The following is a 26,845-nucleotide window of genomic DNA, read 5'->3' as shown; positions in this document are numbered from 1 at the left end:
GTTCTTTGTTCCTTTCTTGATCATATTTTTCAATCGATAGAATGTGTTCTCTAATACGGTCTCTAAGGGGTCTTTCCGATTCTCTTATATATTGTAGACCAAAGACACACTCAAGGAGGTAAACTACATTTTTATCTGAACATCTTATTTGTTGTCTGATTTTATAACTCTTTTCGCTCACATTAGATTTTATTTCTTTTGTTTTTACTGCATGCTTGCAGGCCTTACAAGTCAAGCAAGGAAAATATCCGTTTATTACTTTACCCCTAAGATCCTTATCTCTAGTGTTTTTTCTTTTTAATTCTGTAGGGGCCAGGATTGATTTTAGATTTTGAGATTTCTTATAAACTATTTTTGGGTGTATGGGTAGACGTTCTCCTATTAGTTCATCACTTTTTAAAATGGGCCAATGTTTCCTTATAATTTTTTCTATTACGTAATTATTCTGACTATATTTTGTGATGAAGGGGATGAAAAGTTCTTTATTATCCTTCAACCCATTCATATCCTTCTTTCTTGTTGTAAGTAGTTCTTTTCTATCTCTTGTTTTTATTTCATCTTTGATTGCTATAATTTCTTTTTCTTTATATCCTCTATCTACAAATTTTGTTTTTTAGGGTCTCTGCTTGTATATCGTTTTCCATATCATTACTACAATTTTTGCGGATGCGCAATAGCTGTCCCTTAGGAATGTTTTTCTTCCACGTTTGGTGATGACAGCTTGTCTGATGTATAAAATTATTGGCATCAACAGACTTGAAATATGTTCTAGTATTAAAGGGACAGTCTAGTCCAAAACACACTTTCATGATTCAGATAGGGCATGTAATATTAAATAATTTTCCAATTTACTTTTATTACCAATTTTGCTTTGTTCTCTTGGTATTCTTATTTGAAAGCTTAATCTGGGAGGTTCATATGCTAATTTCTTAAACCTTGAAGGCCACCTCTTAAGAATGCATTTTAACAGGTTTTTCACCACTAGAGGGTGTTAGTTCATGTGTTTCATATAGATAACACTGTGCTCATGCACGTGAAGTTACCTGGGAGCTATCACTGATTGGCTAAACTGCAAGTCTGTCAAAAGAACTGAAATAAAGGGGCAGTGTGCAGAGGTTTAGATACAAGATAATCACAGAGGTAAAAAATATATAAATATAACTGTGTTGGTTATGCAAAACTGGGGAATGGGTAAAAAAGGTATTATCTATCTTTTAAAACAATAACAATTCTGGTGTAGACTGTCCCTTTAACAGTGTTGTTAGAAATATATATTTCAAGATCTAAAAAATTTTTTTTTTTCGTTACTGATTTCACTCGTGAATTTAAATTTTTTATTATTATTGTTAATTTCTGAAATAAATTGTTTAAATTATTGATGGTTTCCCTTCCAGATTAAGACTATATCGTCGATATAGCGTCTATACAGGACCAGATTTGCCGCAAGTATGCTTGAATCCAATAATTATTTTTCCCATAACCCCATGAAGAGATTCACATAACTTGGGGCAAATCTGGTCCCCATTGCTGTTCCACATTTTTGTATATAAAATTATCGTAATTTAAAATAGTTGCGGGTTAATATAAAATTAATACTTTCTAATATAATCATTTTTTGTTCAATTTTTATAGTATCATCTTTATCTAAAAAAATATTGTACTGCTTCTAGACCATCTTTATGTGCAATACAAGTGTACAATGAGGCTACGTTGCATGTTGCAAAGTAATAATTGTCTTTCCATTCTATGTTTTCCACTAACTTTAACACTTCTGTGAAATCCTTTAAAAAGGAGGGTAGATTTCTTACATACTTTTGCAAATATACATCGATATATTCAGAGATATTAGAAGTAATGGAATTTATCCCTGATACTATTGGCCTCCCTGGTGGTGCAACTAGAGATTTATGTATCTTAGGGAGACAATATAGTAGCGGAATTTTTGGAGTTTTTATAAGTAGATAGTCCATTTCTTTTTTTATTTATAATTCCTTCTTCATTGGCCTTCCCCAAAATCTCTTTCAATTGTGAATTAAATTGTACTGTGGGATTTTTTGTTATCTTATTATAAGTGACACTACTTTCTCCTAAAATATCTTTACACATTTTGTCATAGTCTTCAGAGTTCAAAATAACTATGCGCCCCCCCCCCTTATCTGCCGGCTTCACCACTATCTTCTCATTATTTTCCAAATCTCTAATAGTTTTAAGCTGCTTTCCAGTAAGGTTATTTTTGATTTTTTCATCACTGATATTTTCTATATCTCTAGTTACCAACCTTTCAAAAGTCAATCGCATGTCCCTTATCGTGTTTTGGGTAAAAGGTTGATTTCTTTTTTTAAATTGGAATGTAGGTAATCTTTATGGTCTACTAGGGTAGAATCTGCTTTTTTTTCCGTTTTAGAAAACCACCTTTTAACAGTTAGTTTTTTTTAGAAATTTATGGGCGTCTATGTATGTGCCAAATTTATCTAATTTACTAGTTGGAGCGAAGGTCAGTCCTTTACTTAGGATCTCTTCATGAATTTTCGTTAATTCATAACTACTTAGATTAAAGATACCCTTATTTTTATTCTCGTTTAGTCCCAATGTCTTATTTTTTTGTGACCGTTTTGTTCCTCCTCTATTCCCTCTTTTTCTGATGCTCTTCTTTTTCTTATGCCCATGTTTCTTTGTGGTAATGGGATTTTTTGTCCTACCCCTAGAAAATGATGGTTTACTGTATTTTGGCTTGTTTTTTTAATGTTGTCTAATAGTCTGGAAGTGCTTGGTTGAGGGGAATTGTAACTGCTCTCGTGTGTATCTTAATGGTTCAAATCTATTTTCAGTGGGTATTCTTATATTCGTGTTTGTATCCGCAGATCTATTGCTATTATGATTCGTATTTGACCTCCATGGTCTGTTGTCATTGAATCTTCCTTCATAATTTTTATTGCTTAAATTATGTCTATTTCGATTATAGGGTACAGGAGTTTTTTGGGGGCCATACCGCCATGTATTACTGTGATCTTTATTTCTATAGTCATTGGTATAATCTCTATAGTCGCCATTTGTATTAGTATAATTTCTATAATTGCTATTGGTATTTGTATAATCTCTATAATTCCCTTGATTCATACCATAGTTTCTTTTGGTGTTGATGTTCTCATTATAACTCATTTATGTGGGAGCATTATTATGTTTGGTTCTCTGCGGTTATCTGGCTTGAATGTTATTCCCTGTTTCTTGTCTAGTACTTCTCCATCTATGTGAGATGTATTTATTATCTTCTGGATTTTCTATATGTGATATATAATCTTCCTTATCCCTATTAAATTTATTTATTTTTACTTTAAGTAGTTCCTCTTTTGTGGAATCCATTAATTTTTTTTTTCTTTCTTTTTAAATTCTTCTAATTCAGTGAACTCCTGTAGCTTATCTTCTAAATCTTTTATTTCTAATTCAAGTTTCTTTAAAATTTCATTCCTATATTCTTTAATTAATCTCATTAGATTAAATGAGGCCTCCTCTAGGATATTACTCCATTTGGTCTTAAACTCTGGGTCCTCAATGTTAAAAGCACACTCTTTTTTTAATCCTTAGGCCTCTAGGAACTCTTTTAACTTCTAAATATTTATCTAGGAATATATATTCGTTCTGTGTTTCATCTCAAGAAGGAGCTTACTTTCTAATTCTTTTATGAGATCAAAATAGGATTCTACATTTTCTTTGGTAATAACTACTTCTCTAGAAAAAAGTGTATTCGTATCTTTATATAAATCTTTCCTATAATCAAAAACATTTTTATCTGCCATATTTGCAGCAGCAGATCTAATGTGGAGAAAAAATAATAAACAGCTTAAACTATATAATAGTAAGATCCACGCTTGCAAAGTTATAATATATTATAAGTAATAAAGCCAACAGGTGATTTTCTCCTAAACACCCTAAAGTAACATATAACATAGTAACATATAACATAGTAACATAGTAGATAAGGTTGAAAAAAGACTGAAGTCCATCGAGTTCAACCTATACAAATCTAAAATACTTACAAAAAGCTCCAGTTAAGCTTAAATAACCCCATTAAAATGTGACCCATTTAATACTAGCAATCATATCCATGAATTTTGTTTATATACAGAAATTTATCCAGACTATTTTTAAATGTATCTATGGTATTGGCATTCACTACCTCCTTTGGTAATGAGTTCCACAATTTTATTGCTCTTACAGTGAAAAAACGTTTCCGTTGCAGGAGATTAAATCTCCTTTCCTCCAACCTTAAATTATGACCTCTTGTCAGAACCAATTTTCTTGGAATAAAAAGAGCTTCTGCCATCTCTGTATATGGGCCTTGAATATATTTATATAAAGTAATCATGTCACCTCTCAAGCGCCTTTTTTCTAAAGAGAACAGACCCAGTTTGGCTAGCCTCTCCTCATAGGTTAATTTCTCCAATCCCCTTATTAGCTTTGTGGCCCTTCTCTGAACTTTTTCTAGTTCTGCAATATCTTTTTTAGCAATCGGTCCCCAGAACTGCACTCCAAACTCAAGGTGAGGTCTTACCAGGGCTTTATATAATGACAGAATTATGCTTTCCTCCCTTGAATCAATGCCTCTTTTAATACATGCTAGTATCTTATTAGCCTTTGAAGCCGCTGCCCTGCATTGTGCACTCATCTTTAGCTTGTTATCTATTACTACTCCCAAATCCCTTTCCTCCTGTGTTTGGCTAAGTCTTGTCCCATTTAAAAAATACATAGCCTGCTTATTTTTACTTCCAAAATGTAGAACCTTACATTTTTCCGTATTAAATCTCATTTTCCATTCACTTGCCCATAGTTCTAATTTTAGCAAATCCCTTTGCAAAGAGAGTTCATCCTGCTCTGACCTAATGACCTTACTTAACTTAGTATCATCTGCAAAAATAGAGATGTCGCTATTTAATCCTTGCTCCAAGTCATTTATAAAAATATTAAAAAGAACAGGGCCCAGTACTGATCCCTGGGGGACGCCACTGATTACCTTTGTCCAATCTGAGTATGATCCATTTACTGCTACTCGTTGCTCCCTATCTTTTATCCAGTTATTTATCCATGAGCTAACATTTTCAGCTATTCCCAGTCCCTTAATTTTGTGCATTAATCTCTCATGTGGCACTGTATCAAATGCCTTTGCAAAATCTAAGTATATCACATCAACTGATTCCCCTTTATCTATATTTTTACTTACTTCCTCGTAGAATCTAATTAGATTAGTTTGACATGATCTATTTCTCCTAAAGCCATGCTGATTAGAACTCATAATCTTGTTTACACGAATATGCTCATCAATATAATCCCTTATAATCCCTTCAAATATCTTCCCCACTATTGATGTCAGACTAACTGGTCTATAGCTTCCTGGATCATCCCTGCTTCCCTTTTTGAAGAGTGGCACCACATCAGCTTTACGCCAATCCTGGGGTACCATGCCTGAGGATAATGAGTCTTGAAAAATTAAGAGTAAAGGTTTGTCTATAACAGTGCTAAGTTCCCTTAACACCCTTGGGTGTATTCCATCTGGGCCTGGAGTTTTATTTACCTTAATATTTTTTAGTTTTTTCCTGATATCCTCTAAACAAAACCCAGTTAGTGGTATGGACTGGCATGTTCTATTCTGTTCCAAAGTATCATTCAATGGTTCCTCTCTTGTGTATACTGAAGAAAAAAACTGGTTTAGTACCTCAGCCTTCTCCCTGTCATTATTTATATAGAGTTTAATGTTGATTGATCAATACCACAAATAGTATTGGATCAAACTAACATCCGTGGCGCTATAAACAGCTAAACTATAAACTATATGGCCATGTGAATATGTCTGAATAGATGATAAATAAATGATATATTATTTATAAAAAGACAGATTGTCTTAAAAAGCAGGGGTTCAATAAAAATAAATTGTATCTAAACTCTTCAAATAATGTCAGTTCATAAAAAGATATAGTATTTAATAAGCAAATTGAACAAATATTAACCCTTAAATATCAATTTATACAGTCAGAAGTCGCATTAAAAAAGTCAATTCGTACAGTCAATAGGTCACATTACTAATTACATCAATTCATATGATCTGTTATTGCAATCACAGTACACAATCAATTATACAAAACAATTCATAAGAAAATTAGTTGTTTGATCCGCTTGAGGATCCGTACCTGCTGTTTTCCACACGCTGCTATTATCTTAAAAGCCACGGCGGTATTGCCGTAACCGTTGGCGTTCTCGACCGCAATTCCACAGCTGTTTGTGCTAAAGGAACTGAGGTCCCGCTGCAAGGATTCAAGAGGAGATCACTTGGACCACGCTCTGTGAATCGTCTGATACCACCCGGTGTAAGTAAGATGTTAAACACCCCTATTGAAACGTAATTCTTGCTTTTGAAAAGTTTTGTCTTGTCTTGTTTGTTCCTTCTCCTGCATAGGAAATCACCTGTTAATGCCGGAATAACATTAGCGCCTAAAAAGACTCTGGGAAATGTTCCATTGTGTCTTATCGTAAAGACTGATTGATGAACTCCATTTTATACTGAAAATCCAGTTTACTACACTGAATCTGTGTAGTGTCTGATATAGACCACCATATGTTCTAGATTTTAATGTGTCAATCTACTATTAGGCTTATGTTTTATGAAGCATCTAACAGTTTTTAATTTTCTTATGAATTGTTTTTAAATTTTCTTATGAATTGTTTTGTATAATTGATTGTGTACTGTGATTGCAATAACAGATCATATGAATTGATGTAATTAGTAATGTGACCTATTGACTGTACGAATTGACTTTTTTAATGTGACTTCTGACTGTATAAATTGATATTTAAGGGTTAATATTTGTTCAATTTGCTTATTAAATACTATATCTTTTTATGAACTGACATTATTTGAAGAGTTTAGATCCAATTTATTTTTATTGAACCCCTGCTTTTTAAGACAATCTGTCTTTTTATAAATAATATATCATTTATTTATCATCTATTCAGACATATTCACATGGCCATATAGTTTATAGTTTAGCTGTTTATAGCGCCACGGATGTTAGTTTGATCCAATACCCTTTGTGGTATTGATCAATCAACATTAAACTCTATATGTTACTTTAGGGTGTTTAGGAGAAAATCACCTGTATCTGTTTTATTACTATAACTTTGCAAGCGCGGATCTTACTATTATATAGTTTAAACTGTTTATTATTTTTTCATAACATTTATTGATCACATATTAAAACTATAAAACAGCCGGCCTAAAAGCAACTGACACGTTTCGGCAATGGCCTCATAGATGCTAGTAACAGCAATGCTCCTAAACACTTTTCATAACAATACCTGCTGATTATTGGATGATTTTAGTCATGTGATACACACTTCATCTTGCTTAAAGGGACATAAAACCCAATTTTTTTTCTTTCATGATTTAGAAAGAGCATACAATTATAAACAACTTTCTAATTTGCTTCATTCTCTTGATATTCTTTGCTGAAAAGCATATCTAGATATGCTTAGTAGCTGCTGATTGGTAGCTGCACATAGATGCCTCCTGTGATTGGTTCACTGTGTGCGTTGCTATTTCTTCATTAAAGTATATCTAAAGAATAAAGCAAATTAGGTAATAGAAGTAAATTGGAATGTTGTTTAAAATTGTATTCTCTACCTTAATCATGAAAGAAAATGTTTGAGTATAGTGTCCCTTTAAGGTGGAATTGTTTGATATAACAATTTATATTTCAACTATTACAAATAAAATATTATCGTATATAAATGATACATTATTATTCCACAGTAAAAATAGGGATCCAATCAATGTATATGTATACAAAAACTACTGTGATCAACATCATAATCACATGTAAGATGAAGTTAAATTAAAAAAATTATTATAGAAAAACTAATGCCTCAGTGTGTATTGATGACTAATACGTTTCTTACATCCCAATTATGTTTTGCTGCAACTCATAGCGTTTAACTTGTTAAAGGGGTATTTCAATACCTTATTGTGAAGGAAATTAATAGGACAAAGGATAGCAATTAATTATTCCCAATACTTTATCAAATCAAATTCGTAGTCAAACCCTTTTGGAACCCTGGTGGACAAAGTGAAGATCCTAAACCCTTCTTATTTACTGTAGGCCGCATTGCAAACACCAAAGTAAGTACACAACAAATGATATCCTACAATTTACACATGGCCTTATTGCATAGGTGCCACCTCTTGTGAAAGATTCAAGACATGATCCCAAGTCTGCATGATCACAAGGTTTACACGTACAGTTGTTACTTATACATGCCCTTGAAACCATAAGTTGTTTCACTGAGGTTTCCTTAATTTACTTCTCTCGTAAGAGAAACAACATCCATTTTGTAATTGTTCATACGCAGACAAAATTGGAAAATGTTTCCTAATGACTTTACAAATTTGTAACTACTGTGATGAATACGGTGTAACAAAGGTGACCCCCTTAATATGCTCTTTCTTTATTATGTCACCCCTATTCAGACTACCTCATTCCTAGCCTTAACTATATCCTGTTGAGAATAGCATCTATCTAATAATCTGACACATTACTCTCATTTGTGTAATCGGCCTCATCTGTATAATTTAGTTGTAGACCTGTGAATTGTCCTTCTAGTATTGCATACGTTTTGCCAGATACAAGTTTCCTAAACAATGTAGTGCATATTCTACCAGCTTTGCTTAAGCTTGTCAGTTTAACATCCAAAACATTGATGTCACTCTTCTGATGTTCCATTGTAAATTTTATGCCCAATTGACAACCAGCTATTCCTGTCACTCCTACATCCGCTGCGAGAATAATAGGCATTTAAACAAATGCGGGCAGTGGCATTACAGCTATTTTTGCTGCCGAACTTAATAGTGTAAAAAAAGTGCAACATACAAAGATCTGGATTTACACAGATTTTCTTTTTTTAAAGGAACACTTAAGTCAAATTTAAACTTTTATGATTCAGATAGAGCAGTTATTTTAAACAATGTTCCAGTTTACTTTCATTAACAAAATGTGCCCAGTCTTTTTATATTTAAACTTTTTGAGTCACCAGCTCCTACTGAGCATGTGCAAGAATTCACAGAATATATACATATATGCATTTGTGATTGGCTGATGGTTGTCACATGGTTGTCTAAGCCCTTGAAGGCTGCCTCTAATCACATGCTTTTTAAATTCCTTTTCAACACAAAGATTGAAAGTACACGTGGGCCATATAGATAACACTGTGTTCAGGCACAGGGAGTTATTTAAGATTTAGCACAACACAATGCTAAATGCAAGACAATAGATAATAAACAGTCACAGTCATGTGATCAGGGGGCTGGAAGAAGGTTCCTAGATACAAGGTAATCAGAGGTAAAAAGTGTATTAATATAACAGTGCTGGTTGTGCAAAACTGGGGAATGGGTAATAAAGGGATTATCTATCTTTTAAAACAATAACAATTCTATTGTAGACTGTATGTGTATATATATATTCCTTTTAATTAGTTTTTGTTTTGTTTTTTCCTTTTCAGAGGTACAACTAAAACCAAAGCACCAACCTTATAAAGTTTGCAGACAGTGGCACGACCTGCTGGCTCGTTTTACAAAATGTTCCGCTGATGACATTCAACAAGGTAAATTAATTTTAGGAAATATACTATTAATATTAAAGGGATATAAAACCCAATTTCTCCAACATAGGTGTGTCCGGTCCACGGCGTCATCCTTACTTGTGGGATATTCTCTTCCCCAACAGGAAATGGCAAAGAGCCCAGCAAAGCTGGTCACATGATCCCTCCTAGGCTCCGCCTTCCCCAGTCATTCTCTTTGCCGTTGCACAGGCAACATCTCCACGGAGATGGCTCAGAGTTTTTTGGTGTTTAAATGTAGTTTTTATTCTTCTATCAAGAGTTTGTTATTTTAAAATAGTGCTGGTATGTACTATTTACTCTGAAACAGATAAGAGATGAAGATTTCTGTTTGTAAGAGGAAAATGATTTTAGCAACCGTTACTAAAATCGATGGCTGTTTCCACACAGGACTGTTGAGAGGAATTAACTTCAGTTGGGGGAAACAGTGAGCAGACTTTGGCTGCTTGAGATATGACACATTTCTAACAAGACTTGGTAATGCTGGAAGCTGTCATTTTCCCTATGGGATCCGGTAAGCCATTTTCTTAATTTTCAATATAAGAATACAAGGGCTTCACAAGGGCTTTAAAGACTGGTAGACATTTTTCTGGGCCAAAACGATTACTATATTAGCATGTTTAATGGTTTATAACTTAGGAGAGTTATTTTAATCTTGGCAAATTGTTAAAAAAACGGACAGGCACTGTATTGGACACCTTTTTCACTGGGGGCCTTTTCTAGTCATAGGCAGAGCCTCATTTTCGCGCCACTAATGCGCAGTTGTTTTTGAGAAGCAAGGCATGCAGATGCATGTGTGAGGAGCTCAGATCCACTGAAAAAGCTTATTGAAGGCGTCATTTGGTATCGTATTCCCCTCTGGGCTTGGTTGGGTCTCAGCAAAGCAGATACCAGGGACTGTATAGGGGTTAAATGTAAAAACGGCTCCGGTTCCGTTATTTTAAGAGGTAAAGCTTTCAAATTTGGTGTGCAATACTTTTAAGGCTTTATGACACTGTGGTGAAATTTTGGTGAATTTTGAACATTTCCTTCATACTTTTGCGTATATTCAGTAAAAAAGTGTGTTCAGTTTAAAATTTAAAGAGACAGTAACGGTTTTATTTTAAAACGTTTTTTGTGCTTTGTTACCAAGTTTATGCCTATTAACATGTCTGAACTATCAGATAGACGATGTTCTGTATGTTCGGAAGCCAAGGTTCCTATCCATTTAAATATATGTGATAAATGTGACAAACAAAGTAGGGACAATGATACCACTGATAATAATGTTGCCCAAAACGATTCCTTAAGTGAGGGGAGTAAGCATGGTACTGCATCATCCCCTTCTATGTCTACACCAGTCTTGCCCACTCAGGAGGCCCCTAGTACATCTAGTGCCCCAATCCTCCTTACTATGCAAGAAATTTCAGATTCAGGAAAAATTTCTCAACAAGCTGAACCTGATGTTATTACATTTAAATTTAAATTGGAACATCTCCGCGCTCTGCTTAAGGAGGTGTTATCTACTCTGGATGATTGTGACAATTTGGTCATTCCAGAGAAATTATGTAAAATGGACAGGTTCCTAGAGGTCCCGGTGCCCCCCGAAGCTTTTCCTATACCCAAGCGGGTGGCGGACATTGTAAATAAAGAATGGGAAAGGCCCGGCATACCTTTTGTCCCTCCCCCTATATTTAAGAAATTATTTCCTATGGTCGACCCCAGGAAGGACTTATGGCAGACAGTCCCCAAGGTTGAGGGGGCGGTTTCTACTCTAAACAAACGCACCACTATCCCTATAGAAGATAGTTGTGCTTTTAAAGATCCTATGGACAAAAAATTAGAGGGTTTGCTTAAAAAGATGTTTGTTCATCAAGGTTACCTTCTACAACCAATTTCATGCATTGTTCCTGTCACTACAGCAGCGTGTTTCTGGTTCGAGGAACTAGAAAAGTCGCTCAATCAAGCATCCTCTTATGAGGAGGTTATGGGCAGAGTTCAAGCACTTAAGTTGGCTAACTCTTTTACCTTAGACGCCACTTTGCAATTAGCTAGATTAGCGGCGAAAAATTCAGGGTTTGCTATTGTGGCGCGCAGAGCGCTTTGGCTAAAGTCTCGGTCAGCGAATGCGTCCTCCAAGAACAAATTGCTTAACATACCTTTCAAGGGGAAAACGCTGTTTGGCCCTGACTTGAAAGAGATTATTTCAGATATCACTGGGGGTAAGGGCCACGCCCTTCCTCAGGATAGGTCTTTTAAGGCTAAAAATAAACCAAATTTTCGTCCCTTTCGCAGAAACGGACCAGCCTCAAGTTCTACATCCTCTAAGCAAGAGGGTAATACTTCTCAAACCAAGCCAGCCTGGAGGCCAATGCAAGGCTGGAACAAAGGTAAGCAGGCCAAGAAACCTGCCACTGCTACCAAGACAGCATGAGATGTTGGCCCCCGATCCGGGACTGGATCTGGTGGGGGGCAGACTTTCTCTCTTCGCTCAGGCTTGGGCAAGAGATGTTCTGGATCCTTGGGCGCTAGAAATAGTCTCCCAAGGTTATCTTCTGGAATTCAAGGAGCTACCCCCAAGGGGAAGGTTCCACAGGTCTCAATTGTCTTCAGACCACATAAAAAGACAGGTATTCTTACATTGTGTAGAAGACCTGTTAAAAATGGGAGTGATTCATCCTGTTCCATTAGGAGAACAAGGGATGGGATTCTACTCCAATCTGTTCATAGTTCCCAAAAAAGAGGGAACATTCAGACCAATCTTAGATCTCAAGATCCTAAACAAATTTCTCAAGGTTCCATCGTTCAAAATGGAAACCATTCGGACAATTCTTCCTACCATCCAGGAAGGTCAATTCATGACCACGGTGGATTTAAAGGATGCGTATCTACATATTCCTATCCACAAGGAACATCATCAGTTCCTAAGGTTCGCCTTTCTGGACAAGCATTACCAGTTTGTGGCACTTCCATTCGGATTAGCCACTGCTCCAAGAATTTTCATAAAGGTACTAGGGTCCCTTCTAGCGGTGCTAAGGCCAAGGGGCATTGCAGTAGTACCTTACTTGGACGACATACTGATTCAAGCGTCGTCTCTACCACAAGCAAAGGCTCATACGGACATTGTCCTGGCCTTTCTCAGATCTCACGGGTGGAAAGTGAACGTAGAAAAAAGTTCTCTATCTCCGTCAACAAGAGTTCCCTTCTTGGGAACAATAATAGACTCCTTAGAAATGAGGATTTTTCTGACAGAGGCCAGAAAATCAAAACTTCTAAGCTCTTGTCAAGTACTTCATTCTGTTCTTCTTCCTTCCATAGCGCAGTGCATGGAAGTAATAGGTTTGATGGTCGCGGCAATGGACATAGTTCCTTTTGCGCGAATTCATCTAAGACCATTACAACTGTGCATGCTCAGTCAGTGGAATGGGGATTATACAGACTTGTCTCCGACGATACAAGTAGATCAGAGGACCAGAGATTCACTCCGTTGGTGGCTGACCCTGGACAACCTGTCACAAGGGATGAGCTTCCGCAGATCAGAGTGGGTCATTGTCACGACCGACGCCAGTCTGGTGGGCTGGGGCGCAGTCTGGGAACCCCTGAAAGCTCAGGGTCTTTGGTCTCGGGAAGAATCTCTTCTCCCGATAAATATTCTGGAACTGAGAGCGATATTCAATGCTCTCAAGGCTTGGCCTCAGCTAGTAAAGGCCAAATTCATACGGTTTCAATCAGACAACATGACAACTGTTGCGTATATCAACCATCAGGGGGGAACAAGGAGTTCCCTGGCGATGGAAGAAGTGACCAAAATAATTCAATGGGCGGAGAATCACTCCTGCCACTTGTCTGCAATCCACATCCCAGGAGTGGAAAATTGGGAAGCGGATTTTCTGAGTCGTCAGACATTTCATCCGGGGGAGTGGGAACTCCATCCGGAAATCTTTACCCAAATAATTCAATTGTGGGGCATTCCAGACATGGATCTGATGGCGTCTCGTCAGAACTTCAAGGTTCCTTGCTACGGGTCCAGATCCAGGGATCCCAAGGCGACTCTAGTGGATGCACTAGTAGCACCTTGGAGCTTCAACCTAGCTTATGTGTTCCCACCGTTTCCTCTCATTCCCAGGCTGGTAGCCAGGATCAAACAGGAGAGGCAGCGACTTGGTCTTCACTGCACACTTTTACCAAATTTTACAAATTTGATACTTTTGCTTCTTCTGCGGCTATTTTTGGGAGAAAGGTTTTGCAAGCCGTGGTGCCTTCCATCTAGGTGACCTGATTTGCTCCCTCCCATCATCCGTGTCCTAAAGCTTTGGTATTGGTTCCCACAAGTAAGGATGACGCCGTGGACCGGACACACCTATGTTGGAGAAAACAGAATTTATGTTTACCTGATAAATTACTTTCTCCAACGGTGTGTCCGGTCCACGGCCCGCCCTGGTTTTTTAATCAGGTCTGATGATTTATTTTCTCTAACTACAGTCACCATGGTATCATATGATTTCTCCTATGCAAATATTCCTCCTTTACGTCGGTCGAATGACTGGGGAAGGCGGAGCCTAGGAGGGATCATGTGACCAGCTTTGCTGGGCTCTTTGCCATTTCCTGTTGGGGAAGAGAATATCCCACAAGTAAGGATGACGCCGTGGACCGGACACACCGTTGGAGAAAGTAATTTATCAGGTAAACATAAATTCTGTTTTTGTTCTTTTATCATTTAGGTAGAACATACAATTTTAAACAACTTTCCTGTTTACTTATATCATTACATTTTCTTAGTTTTCTTGTTATTTTTTGTTGAAAAGCAGGATGGTACGTTCAGGAGCATGCACGTGACTGCAGCACTATTTCCTATCATACACCAGACATATGCACACTACCTATCTATATATCTCTTCAACAATGAATAACATGAAAACAAAGCACATTTGATAATAGAAGTAAACTTTTTTTTTAACTTGTATTCTCTATCTGAATCATGAACAAAAAATGGGTTCCAGGTCCCTTAAGCCATAATTTACTTTCAATAGCTTAGAGCAAAGTGAATAGTAATTTGCCAAATAAAAAGCTGATGCCATGTAGTAGTAGTAGTAGTAGTAGTGGTGGTGGTGGTAGTATTATAACAATAGCCATATTTGCGTTATCCATGTACTTATTCTGTACTCTTCTCTTAGATGAACCAGCCTTGCAGTTTAGGAGAAATATATTCTTTCCCAAGGCTCGCGAATATCAGGTGAGGAAAATAAAAGCTACATGAGTAAATTTGTATTGTTAAAGGACCATTAGAACAGAATTGTGCCAACAAGTGCTTAATAAAAAGACAACGCAAGAGCAGTTACTGTCACTTCTAAATGAGTAATACAAATTTCTATTATATGGGCTCCCTGTATCATGTGACAGCCATCAGCCAAGCACACTCCTATACATGTAAACTCCAATTAAATAAAAAACTATTTTTGCGACAAAAGTAGAAATTCTCACACAAAAAGAGAAGCAATAAACCAGGGTAAAAAAACAAATGAATAATAGCTTGTTCTATAGACCACAGGAGCAGTCTGTATTTGCCCAGAATGTTTTTCTCGCAGAGAACAACTTTTTCCTGCTGTATATTGTCTAGTGCAGAGCTTTCCAGACTTTCCCGTTGGCGACACACTTTTTAGACCTACGTAATTTCGTGACACAGTAATTCAGTTGTACTAGCAAACAGGAGGTTAAACTAACTTGTTTTAAGAGATACGGACACATACATAAATAATATAATAACGAAATGTATTTACAAGTAACAGTATGTATGTGCAAGAGTTAATAACACCAATAGCTACTTACTATTTTAATGGGAGGTATGAGAAGAAAATCACATTTCATCATCAAGCATTTTTAAGCTTCCTATCTATATATCAAGAGCAGGGGCAATGCAATACTGGGAGCTAGCTGCAAAAAAAACCACTGACTTCTGACTTCAGCTCAGCGTTTAAGCTGCTGCCCTCAGAGTTCTGTGAGTCCGACTGACTACTGCCAGCACTGCAAACACACTGCTACCACATTCGCCGACTACACGTGCAGTCACAAGACGATTTAGGAGACTACACGTGCAGTCACAAGACGATTTAGGAGACTACACATGCAGTCAGGAGCCAATGTGCCGCCAATAGGAATATTTTCAATTCCCGCTAAGCTGCGCCAATAGGTTAAGATGATCTGTGTCCCACTAGGTATCAATGATGTGTCAACCACGTGATATGCGTAGCAGGCAGGCCGAAACTCTGAAACCAAAAAAAAATTGGACAACTGGACAGATAGCTCAGCATGCTAAAGCACTGTGGCTGAGCTCTGTAGTAACCCAAGGGTTGCAGGTTCGATCCCCGGCGAGGTCCACTCAGCCTTTCATCCTTCTGAGGTCGATAAAATGAGCAGCGCCTTGAGACCCTTACGGGTGATTAGCTGCGCTTTACAAGTACCCAATACAATACATACATACGACACACAGTTTGGAAAGCACTGATCTAGTCATTCCTAAAAAGCGCAGTGCAGCCCCTAAATATCAGGTGATCAAGGGACATGGCAACCCCAGACGTATGTTTTTTGCCCTGCAAGGTGCAGCCATATTCCTCTAGGCCAACTGTGCGTGACTGGGCTTTTTAGACAGGACCAGTCTAATTTACTGCAGGAAAGTTTTCTGTGAAAGGCCGATTCTTGGAAAGAGTCGGCTCCCCGGGTGGTGACGAGTCATATAGCAAGCTGTTATACACATAGAAGTGCTGAAGCAGGGAATTAATAAAAGTATAATTGTTTAGTTTAGAGTGAATAGAGCGCTGGAACTGTCAAATCCCAAACTCCCTATAAATATAAGCTCCTTCCAACTTATATATATGTGAATTTCAGAGGAATTTGTGTGGATATAGGGGCGTGGTACACTTAAGGGATATAGTTTGATTTATAAGGAATACAGAATTTTCCAAATTGTTACTAAATCGTGCAGATTCTCAATTTATTACTGGGTCCAAATAACCAATGTTTACAGGTGTAAAGAAAAAATTGATAAAACTTATCGTGTAAATGCAACCAAGGGTGAAAAAAGAGTTTAAACCATATAAAGGTTGTGTCTTTTGGAATACTATTTTAATGTTTATTTATTAGTGTATTTAGTGAAAGAATTAACAGAAAGTGCCTGATATTATTACACTGTTTATGGCAGCATTTTACCTTATACAGAAACTAAATGATTTAAAGGAATTGTGTCCCTAATCCATAAGAGTGCGCTAATAGTGTAAATATCCTATATTTAGGATTTTTAGTGAAAACAATTATGTGTAATAAATAGTGTAAATTTCCAATGTAAAGAGTTTCTAGTGAAAATATTCGTGTAAATGCTAAGTAGCTGACTTCTTGATTAGAATATGTAAAAAACTGTAAACAACAATAATAAATGACTTTAGATAGTGAAATTAAATCATCATAAAATTTATTTAAAAAGTATTGCTAAAAAGTTATCCTCATGCTTGGTAATTACCAATAGATGTCAAAATTTCTCTGGGACGTCTCCCAGATGTAATGTGAATATTCAAATGAACATATAGAGACCCTATATGTGCAAAAAATGCTGCATAAAAAATTATTAAACACAGGATCAAATTAAAAAAAGTCCATTTAAAATCTCAAGAAAGGACTCCAAATGTCTATTCGTATTTTATATTGAGGATTGATAGGCTCAAAGCAGATTTTTATAATGTGCTTCTTATAATTTACTGAGTACCGCTCTTAGTGCTATGCATTCGGCAAGAGAAGCAAAGAAGTGACTCTGTATGCCCAAAGGCAAGGCTAAAATCTAGCTGTTGCAAGCACCCTTGCTTGGAGCTTTTTCAGTGTGTGACGTCACACTCCTACGTGGGAGGTCGTCTTTCAATGGCAGTGAGATTGCTGTTACTTTGTATTCCTTGGTTGAGAATTACAACTGCACTTAGTGCTATGCATGCAGTTGATAGTGAAAATCCTTTGCAATTCCCCAATTGGTTGGTGGGATGGAAATATAAAGAAATGATAACCCGGGTTATTTTGATAATCTATATATCAGATATGATTTGAATGTAAGTTCATGGATAAATAAAGGTCACACAGCTGTGTGACCTTTATTTATCCATGAACTTACATTCAAATCATATCTGATATATAGATTATCAAAATAACCCGGGTTATCATTTCTTTATATTTCCATCCCACCAACCAATTGGGGAATTGCAAAGGATTTTCACTATCAACTGCATGCATAGCACTAAGTGCAGTTGTAATTCTCAACCAAGGAATACAAAGTAACAGCAATCTCACTGCCATTGAAAGACGACCTCCCACGTAGGAGTGTGACGTCACACACTGAAAAAGCTCCAAGCAAGGGTGCTTGCAACAGCTAGATTTTAGCCTTGCCTTTGGGCATACAGAGTCACTTCTTTGCTTCTCTTGCCGCATGCATAGCACTAAGAGCGGTACTCAGTAAATTATAAGAAGCACATTATAAAAATCTGCTTTGAGCCTATCAATCCTCAATATAAAATACGAATAGACATTTGGAGTCCTTTCTTGAGATTTTAAATGGACTTTTTTTAATTTGATCCTGTGTTTAATAATTTTTTATGCAGCATTTTTTGCACATATAGGGTCTCTATATGTTCATTTGAATATTCACATTACATCTGGGAGACGTCCCAGAGAAATTTTGACATCTATTGGTAATTACCAAGCATGAGGATAACTTTTTAGCAATACTTTTTAAATAAATTTTATGTTGATTTAATTTCACTATCTAAAGTCATTTATTATTGTTTACAGTTTTTTACATATTCTAATCAAGAAGTCAGCTACTTAGCATTTACACGAATATTTTCACTAGAAACTCTTTACATAGGAAATTTACACTATTTATTACACATAATTGTTTTCACTAAAAATCCTAAATATAGGATATTTACACTATTAGCGCACTCTTATGGATTAGGGACACAATTCCTTTAAATCATTTAGCTTCTGTATAAGGTAAAATGCTGCCATAAACAGTGTAATAATATCAGGCACTTTCTGTTAATTCTTTCACTAAATACACTAATAAATAAACATTAAAATAGTATTCCAAAAGACACAACCTTTATATGGTTTAAACTCTTTTTTCACCCTTGGTTGCATTTACACGATAAGTTTTATCAATTTTTTCTTTACACCTGTAAACATTGGTTATTTGGACCCAGTAATAAATTGAGAATCTGCACGATTTAGTAACAATTTGGAAAATTCTGTATTCCTTATAAATCAAACTATATCCCTTAAGTGTACCACGCCCCTATATCCACACAAATTCCAATTAATAAAAGTATGACAAGTAGAATTTCTGTATTTTGTGGCAGTGTAAATGTTGCTCAATGTTTCACGTTGGCTATGTAGTAAATTTTGTGGGGGTATTGAGACTTTGATATTCCTTTGCATACTGTAGAGGAATTATATTATACGATCAGTTCAACTAGTAGCCTAAGATGCCCTTACCTGCATTTTTTTTCTTTTTATCTAAATTGAATGTAGAATGATGAAGCGACTATCTCCCTTTTTTTTCTTTTAATATATATAAAATTTAGACGTTTGCTTTTTGTTTCAGATTTCTCACAGTGGCATCCTACGTTTGCTTTATGAGGAGGCAAAACACAATGTTCTAGAGGGCAGGTACCCATGTGATGTTGAAGACTGTGAGATTCTGGGCGGTCTGTCGTGTCGTCTAGAGCTGGGGCCATATAATCAAGATAAACACACATTGTCTATGTTCAAGTAAGTCCGTAGTTAAATACAAATATTTAGCTCTTTATCTTAATCAGTTTAATGTGTGTGTGTGTATATATATATATGTGTGTGTATGTCTATCTATATCTTCAAATCTTTCACTCTTTTCTTTTTTGAAATCTTATTCAATACTATACTAGTCGTAGTTTTTTTTTTTTTTTGTTTTTTTTTTAAATATGCGAATCCCATTATTTTAATTTTCTTATAATAGTAGCCTGATGTAACATTCTGGCAAGGCATTTTTAGCTTGAGAGTTATGATCTTGCTATGCAGGGTTCTCAATGTGAAGAAGATGCACCTACATTACAATATGATACTTCCCCCATGTCGGCGAGTTTTTAATCATCAGGTGTGAAACCGAACTTTTCAGTTGATGAAAACTTAACTCCTATCTTTTGCATTTGTTCCAGGCACAATCTAGACTCCTTCCTCCCCCCTTATATATGCAAGAGGAGGAGTTTGCTTACTGCTTTGAAAAACAAAGGAAGCCGTCAATCGAGTTTTGAACAGTCTCTGATGAACACATACAAAGAGGTGACTGAGAGTAGTGCATGTGCAGAGGAAGAGGCCATCTTGAACCACTATAAGGAGTATCTGAAGAAGTGCCATGATCTCCCCTATTATGGGTGTGTTAAAGAATATGGAACAATTTTAATTGAATCGTGGTATACTGAGCATTTTCTGTAGCAGGAATATATAGACAGTGTATGTATATGTGTATGTTTGATATATATATATATATATATATATATATATATATATATATATATATATATATCTATATATATATATCTATATATATATATATATATATATATATATATATATATATATATATATATATATATATATATATATATATATATATATATATATAATCTATCTAAGTATTGGTGCACATCCATCCACTTAAGTCCACTCTTTCATAGCATATTTGTATATGCTTCTGTCTGCCAAATATACTTACATAGCTTCTAATAAGATTGGGATAAACATCTCGCAATAATATTGGCTTATATTTGAGCTGCAAAAACAAATATACTTCTATCTGCTAAATATACTTACATAGTTCAAATAAAATTGGGATTAATATCTCGCAACAATATTGACTTATATTTATGCTGCAAAAACATTTTGCTGTAAAAAATGCCTTTAAAGGAAATGGGATCTTAGTCACACAATATGATCATATTCTGCTAAGCCAGTCACCACTTACAAGGTGTCCCATATTAGACTGGTCCTAACACTAACCAGTTTCCACACTGCAGCAAGTCATGTCTACACAGTGTGAAGCTTTCTAGCTTATTAAGTATATTTATCTGGAACACACCTGGGCTGGGTGGCGTGCATTAACCAAAGGGGAGGGATTTGGTCAGCTCCCTATTTAAGAGAGGGATACTTTTGCTTCTTCGGAGGCTATTTTTGGGAGAAAGGTTTTGCAAGCAGTGGTGCCTTCCGTTTAAGGTACCTGTCTTGCTACCCTTCATCCGTGTCCTAAAGCTTTGGTATTGGTATCCCACAAGTAAAGGATGAATCCGTGGACTGGATATACCTTGCAAGAGAAAACAGAATTTATGCTTACCTGATAAATTACTTTCTCTTGCGCTGTATCCAGTCCACGGCCCGTCCTGGCATTTAAGTCAGGTAAAAATTTTTTTTGTTTAAACTACAGTCACCACTGCACCCTATGGTTTCTCCTTTTTCTTCCTAACCTTTGGTCGAATGACTGGGGGGTGGAGCTAGAGGGGGAGCTATATGGACAGCTTTGCTGTGTGCTCTCTTTGCCACTTCCTGTAGGGAATGAGAATATCCCACAAGTAAAGGATGAATCCGTGGACTGGATACACCGCAAGAGAAAGTAATTTATCAGGTAAGCATAAATTCTGTTTTTTGCAGCTCAAATATAAGCCAATATTATTGCGAGATGTTTATCCCAATCTTATTAGAAGCTATGTAAGTATATTTGGCAGACAGAAGCATATACAAATATGCCATGAAAGAGTGGACTTAAGTGCTTAAGTGGTTGGATGTGCACCAATACTTTTTGTTGTTTTGTAATTGTTTTGGTCACTTTGGTAGCACTCCCACAATATGTGTGTTAAGATTAAACAGTCCTTTTGTGGTGTGCTTAAACAAAAAAAAGAAATGTGTAAAAACACAAGAGGGCGCCCTCTTGTGTATTTACACATTTGTTTTTTCTTAGCTTGATACACATTGCGTTTATGATATTTGTGTTGAGAGGTGCTGCTTCATAATCTAATATATTTAGGGATATTTCACTTGTTTACACACATATATATAATTAGTTATGTCTAAGTAATATTTCACTAGTTACTGTTTAATAGGATTAATTAATCCATATATTATCCCCACTGGGTTATATATCAGAACACTCGGTGTTTATTTATTATTATTTTTTGTAATAGGTATTTTAAGTTTTAGGTATATTCAAATTCTGCACTTTATTAATAGCGCCCTCTAGGGATTGTTTCACAAACTATCTTTGATTAACCAAAAAAAAAACCTTTGTTGTATCTCTTAAATAGGGAGCTGACCAAATCCCTCCCCTTTGGTTATTGCAGGCCACCCAGCCCAGGTGTGTTCCAGATAAATATACTTAATAAGCTAGAAAGCTTCACACTGTGTAGACATGACTTGCTGCAGTGTGGAAACTGGTTAGTGTTAGGACCAGTCTAATATGGGCAGGACCGTCTTTAACACAGGGCAAACGGGGCAGCTGCCCAGGGCCCAGTTTCTGTTGAGGGGCCCAAGAAAGACTGCTGATTTGACATGGGGAACACACACATTCAGTCCTAATACTGTCACAGTCAAAAGTACTCTGCTTATATATTTTTATTTTTAAACTCTGCCAGACCGTGCTGGTGTCATGTGATATGCCAAGCTATTGCCATGTGCTGTTTTAGATGTGCACTGTGCAGCACTGAATGCAAAGCCCTAACTCGGCATCAAGCCATTCCCACTGCATCATAAAAGGTCCTACTGGGGTTACCACTGTTACCAGGTAACTGCTCTGATGGTAGGGATTGTTTCTGGGTAGGGCTGACTGTAAGCGCATGCAGCAGAAAGCTGGAGCGGCAAGCACTTGAGGATTTGAGCATATGTGCAGCTGCATACACTGCTCTCTTCAGTCTTGAGGCTGTGTGACTCATCTCACACTGTATCCATGCAGCCTTGGACAGACAGCATCCAGTCTGCTGGTCCCCTTAGCCCTGCTCTTTCTGCTGTGGCCCTAAGATCAACTAACTGAAGTTTGTTAGGGGAACAGTGCTTTGTAGAAAGGTGTAAGTGGGAAGAATAAGTGAGTGCACACACACCCCTCCCCATGCAACACTGTCTAGTTCAAGATGAGAGGGAACTTGTTCCTAGCAAAGAAGTGACATGTGCTGCTGTGGCTGATGTATAGTGTCATGCTGATACTTCACACATTAACGTAAGGTTTATTTTTATAGTTTTTGTTTTCTCTCTGTTTCAGATTTTACAGCTTCCCATAGTAGTTCTGCTGTTCCAGTCAAGTAAACTTATACTGCACCTCCATGCTTCCTCCTCAGTCTTTACCTTGCTTTGCTCCTGTTGGCTGCCCTAAATCTCTTTAACCAGCTAACCTCACACCAGAATCACATTCAAAAGAATATTAAATGAATCCACAGTGGAGGAATTTATATATTTATTTACTTATTATATATTTATTTCATTTTTTTAAATGATTAGCTCAGCAGTGGATAATCAAAAAAAAAAAAATTGATTTAGTTGTTTTTTTGGGATGTTTGGGTGGAGAGCGAAATTGCATTGGGGGGGGGGGCAAGAATTTTTGCCCAGGGTCCAGTCAATATTAAAGACGGCCCTGAATATGGCACACCTTGTAAGTGGTGACTGGCTTAGCAGAATATGATCATATTGTGTGACTAAGAACCCATTTCATTTAAAGGCATTTTTTACAGCATAAATACAAGTCAATATTGTTGCGAGATATTAATCCCAATTTTATTTGAACTATGTAAGTATATTTAGCAGATAGAAGTATATTTGTTTTTGCAGCTCAAATATAAGCCAATATTATTGCGAGATGTTTATCCCAATCTTATTAGAAGCTATGTAAGTATATTTGGCAGACAGAAGCATATACAAATATTCCATGAAAGAGAGGACTTAAGTGCTTAAGTGGTTGGATGTGCACCAATACCTTTTGTTGTTTTGTAATTGTTTTGGTCACTTTGGTAGCACTTGTGTGTTAAGATTAAACAGTCCTTTTGTGGTGTGCTTAACCAAAAAAAACCTCTGTTGTGTATATGTTTATATATATATATATATATATATATATATATATATATATATATGTATATGTATATGTATATGTATATGTATATGTATATGTATATGTATATGTATATGTATATGTATATGTATATGTATATGTATATGTATATGTATATGTATATGTATATGTATATGTATATATATATATATATATATATATATATATATATATATATATATATATATATATATATATATATATATATATATATATATATATTCTCTCAAACAGTCAAGATAGGATAGCACAATCTTACCACTCTTAGAAATGCCACGGTGCACTGCTAAAAAGCATCCAAATCTTCCAAGAAAAGCAGGCACTCACTGGGCATTGTTGATAAAAAGTATAAACTTTATTTATTCATATTAAAAATCAGGAGACATAACGTTTCGGCACTGAATTGTGCCCTTGTCAAATGCCACAGAATATCCAGCAAAAAAGTGCAATCAAGCACCTAAAATCGAATGACATACATTTAAAAACTTACCCCTTAAATACTTAAAGCACCCTTAGGCTTGCCGCCATCCGATACCACTCTACTCCCTTCCGCCATCATTGACGTCACGCTGACACGCTAGTGTACCTAGCGTGATGACGCATAGCACGACGTTGCCATAGTAACGTGAGGAGCGTCTGTCATGCTCGGGAGTCACATGGAGCATTAGTGCCCATGCGTAGGGCACAACCGTAACTATTTAGCAACCAGGCATAAGTAACAACAAAGCCTGTTGTAAGACGCTACAAGTGTCGAGTATGACTGGGTGGGGACTGATCGTAATGAGTGGCCCATATAATTTCCAATAATCAATGCATAGGCAAAATAGTTATAGCATCAAAACCAAAATAGACTGACATAGCGGTCAATTTTTGATACAGTATCTACATTAACAGATAACTATTGAGCATAACTAAATTATACACAAAGATAACAGAAAATATATGCCAGCAAAGGTTAAACAGAGGTAGCTAAGGGAATCAAAAATGTAAAAGCCACCATAGAAGCTGACAATATTAACAACCTAATACCACAATTTAAAAGTGCATCAAGCCATTTGGAGTATGATAGAAAACCTTATCAAAAGGGGACACCCTACGACCCAAAGTGCAATATGTGTATAGAGAAAACACAACAAAATCTTTAATAGAATGGGCTAAAGTCCAATGATGTGTTCAAGCCCTGCGGGGCCACTCTGTCCAGCCTGTATATCCACCTACTTTCACACTGGAGTAGTCTCTTAGCCCTATCTCCGCCCCGAGGAATGGGAGGTGCATGATCTATCAACATAGATCTAATACTGGAAACTGAGTGTTTAAATTGTATACAGTGGCGTGCCACCGGCTGATCGGATTCGCCATTTTTCAAAGCCTCCCGGATGGCATACCGATTATTTGCCATCCGTTTACAAAAAGAGGTGGTCGTTTTGCCCACGTAGACATTGGAACACGGGCAAACCAGCATATAGATCACAAAAGTGCTGGTGCTACTAAGGCGATAATTGATCTTATACCGCTGATTCCTGTGTGGATGTTGGAAGGAGTCACCTTTTAGCATGCTGTTACACGTAGTATAGCTCCCACAAGGGAAGCAACCCTTCTTAGATGACTTCAGCCACATCTCCTTTTGGTAATGGCCAACTGGGTCAGACTTAACCAGGATGTCCCTAAGGTTTCTGGCTCTACGATAAACCAACCTAGTGGTAGTCATCTTCCGGAAGGGTAACGTGGGATCAGTCCCAACCACACGCCAATGGCGATGTACAGCTCCTGTAAGATGTTCACAACCAGGTGTAAATGTGGTGATTAAGTTTAGTTGTTGAGACCTGTCCTTAGTTGAAGTACCAGTGCTTCTAGTGATTTCAGAATTCAGTAGTTTGTCCTGAATTTCACAAATTTTATCTATTTTGCCTATTCATTGATTATTGGAAATTATATAGGCCATTCATTACGATCAGTCCCCACCCAGTCATACACGAGATACACTTGAAGCGTCTTACAACAGGCTTTGTTGTTATTTATGCCTGGTTGCTAATAGCTACGATTGCGCCCTATGAGCGGCTCAGCTCTATGCATGCGCACTAACGCTCCATGTGACTCCTGAGTGTGACAGACTCTCCTCTATATGGCTTCTGATGTTACTATGGCAACGTCGTGCTATGCGCCATCACGCTAGGTACGCTAACGTGTCAGCGTGACGTCAATGATGGCGGAAGGGCGGAGAGTGGTATCGGATGGCGGCAAGCCTAAGGGTGCTTTAAGTATTTAAAGGACCAGTACACTCAGTGAAATAAACCCCAGTATCTACAATTAAACAGTTGTCATGACTATAAAAATGTATATTGATGAATACATTTTGTAAAATTATGTATCAATTTTACCTTTTTTAACACTGCTTGTAGTTGCAGCTTGACAATTGTGGAACACCCAAGCAAAAGGGCTGTACTTCCATGTTACTTTACCACGCCCCACAGCCTATCCAAACCACTTATCTAATGATATGCAAATCATTTCCCTTTGAAAGGCTCATGCACAGTTATTCACGTGCACCTGCACTGACACTTGTGCACGTGCACAATACTCGTGCACGAGCACGTGCACGCTCATGGGTTGCAAGAAAGGAAGTGATTGAAGAAGCAGCATCCAACTTGGAAAATAGCTCTAGCGTTTTCATTGAGGCTGGAAGGACTAGTGCAGTCCCTGCTAATGGTTTTCTATACCCCCTGCTTGTTGCTTGGAGTTTGTGGCTGAATACAGAATCACATAGAGAATGTGGTATATATTGCTGTACAGGTGCAAAACAATTCATGCGTATGTGCTATATAATTGTATATATACTACTTCATAATTATATAGCACATATAGCACATACGCATGAATTGTTTTCTATAACCCCTGTTTGTGTATTCAGCCACAATCTCCAAGCAACAAACAGGGGTTATAGAAAACAATTATGAATTTTGATGGTAATATTTTTTAGTGTGAAATAAAACTGAAATAAAACCAAAAGCAGAAATAAAACCATGATTAGAGCATTGTATAAATTCTAACAGCTAGATGTGTTGA

At 36.7% G+C, this 26,845-nt stretch overlaps 1 protein-coding gene across 2 annotated transcripts in view; it reads left to right on the top strand.

Moving 5' to 3' along the window:
* Positions 1–26,845, top strand: part of FRMD8 (FERM domain containing 8) — a 164,151-nt gene that overhangs the window by 52,047 nt on the left and 85,259 nt on the right. For both annotated transcript variants that reach the window (XM_053720100.1, XM_053720099.1), the window contains exons 4-7: positions 9,541–9,642; positions 14,811–14,869; positions 19,271–19,437; positions 19,860–20,075. In XM_053720100.1, the coding sequence (XP_053576075.1) occupies positions 9,541–9,642; positions 14,811–14,869; positions 19,271–19,437; positions 19,860–20,075 (544 nt within the window). The remainder of the gene's footprint in view (positions 1–9,540; positions 9,643–14,810; positions 14,870–19,270; positions 19,438–19,859; positions 20,076–26,845) is intronic.

Source organism: Bombina bombina, chromosome 7 (genome assembly GCF_027579735.1).
Source record: "Bombina bombina isolate aBomBom1 chromosome 7, aBomBom1.pri, whole genome shotgun sequence".
NCBI classification, from domain to species: Eukaryota; Metazoa; Chordata; class Amphibia; order Anura; family Bombinatoridae; genus Bombina; species Bombina bombina.
Note: the sequence above shows the minus strand (reverse complement) of the source record. Positions and strands in the feature narration are given on the sequence as shown.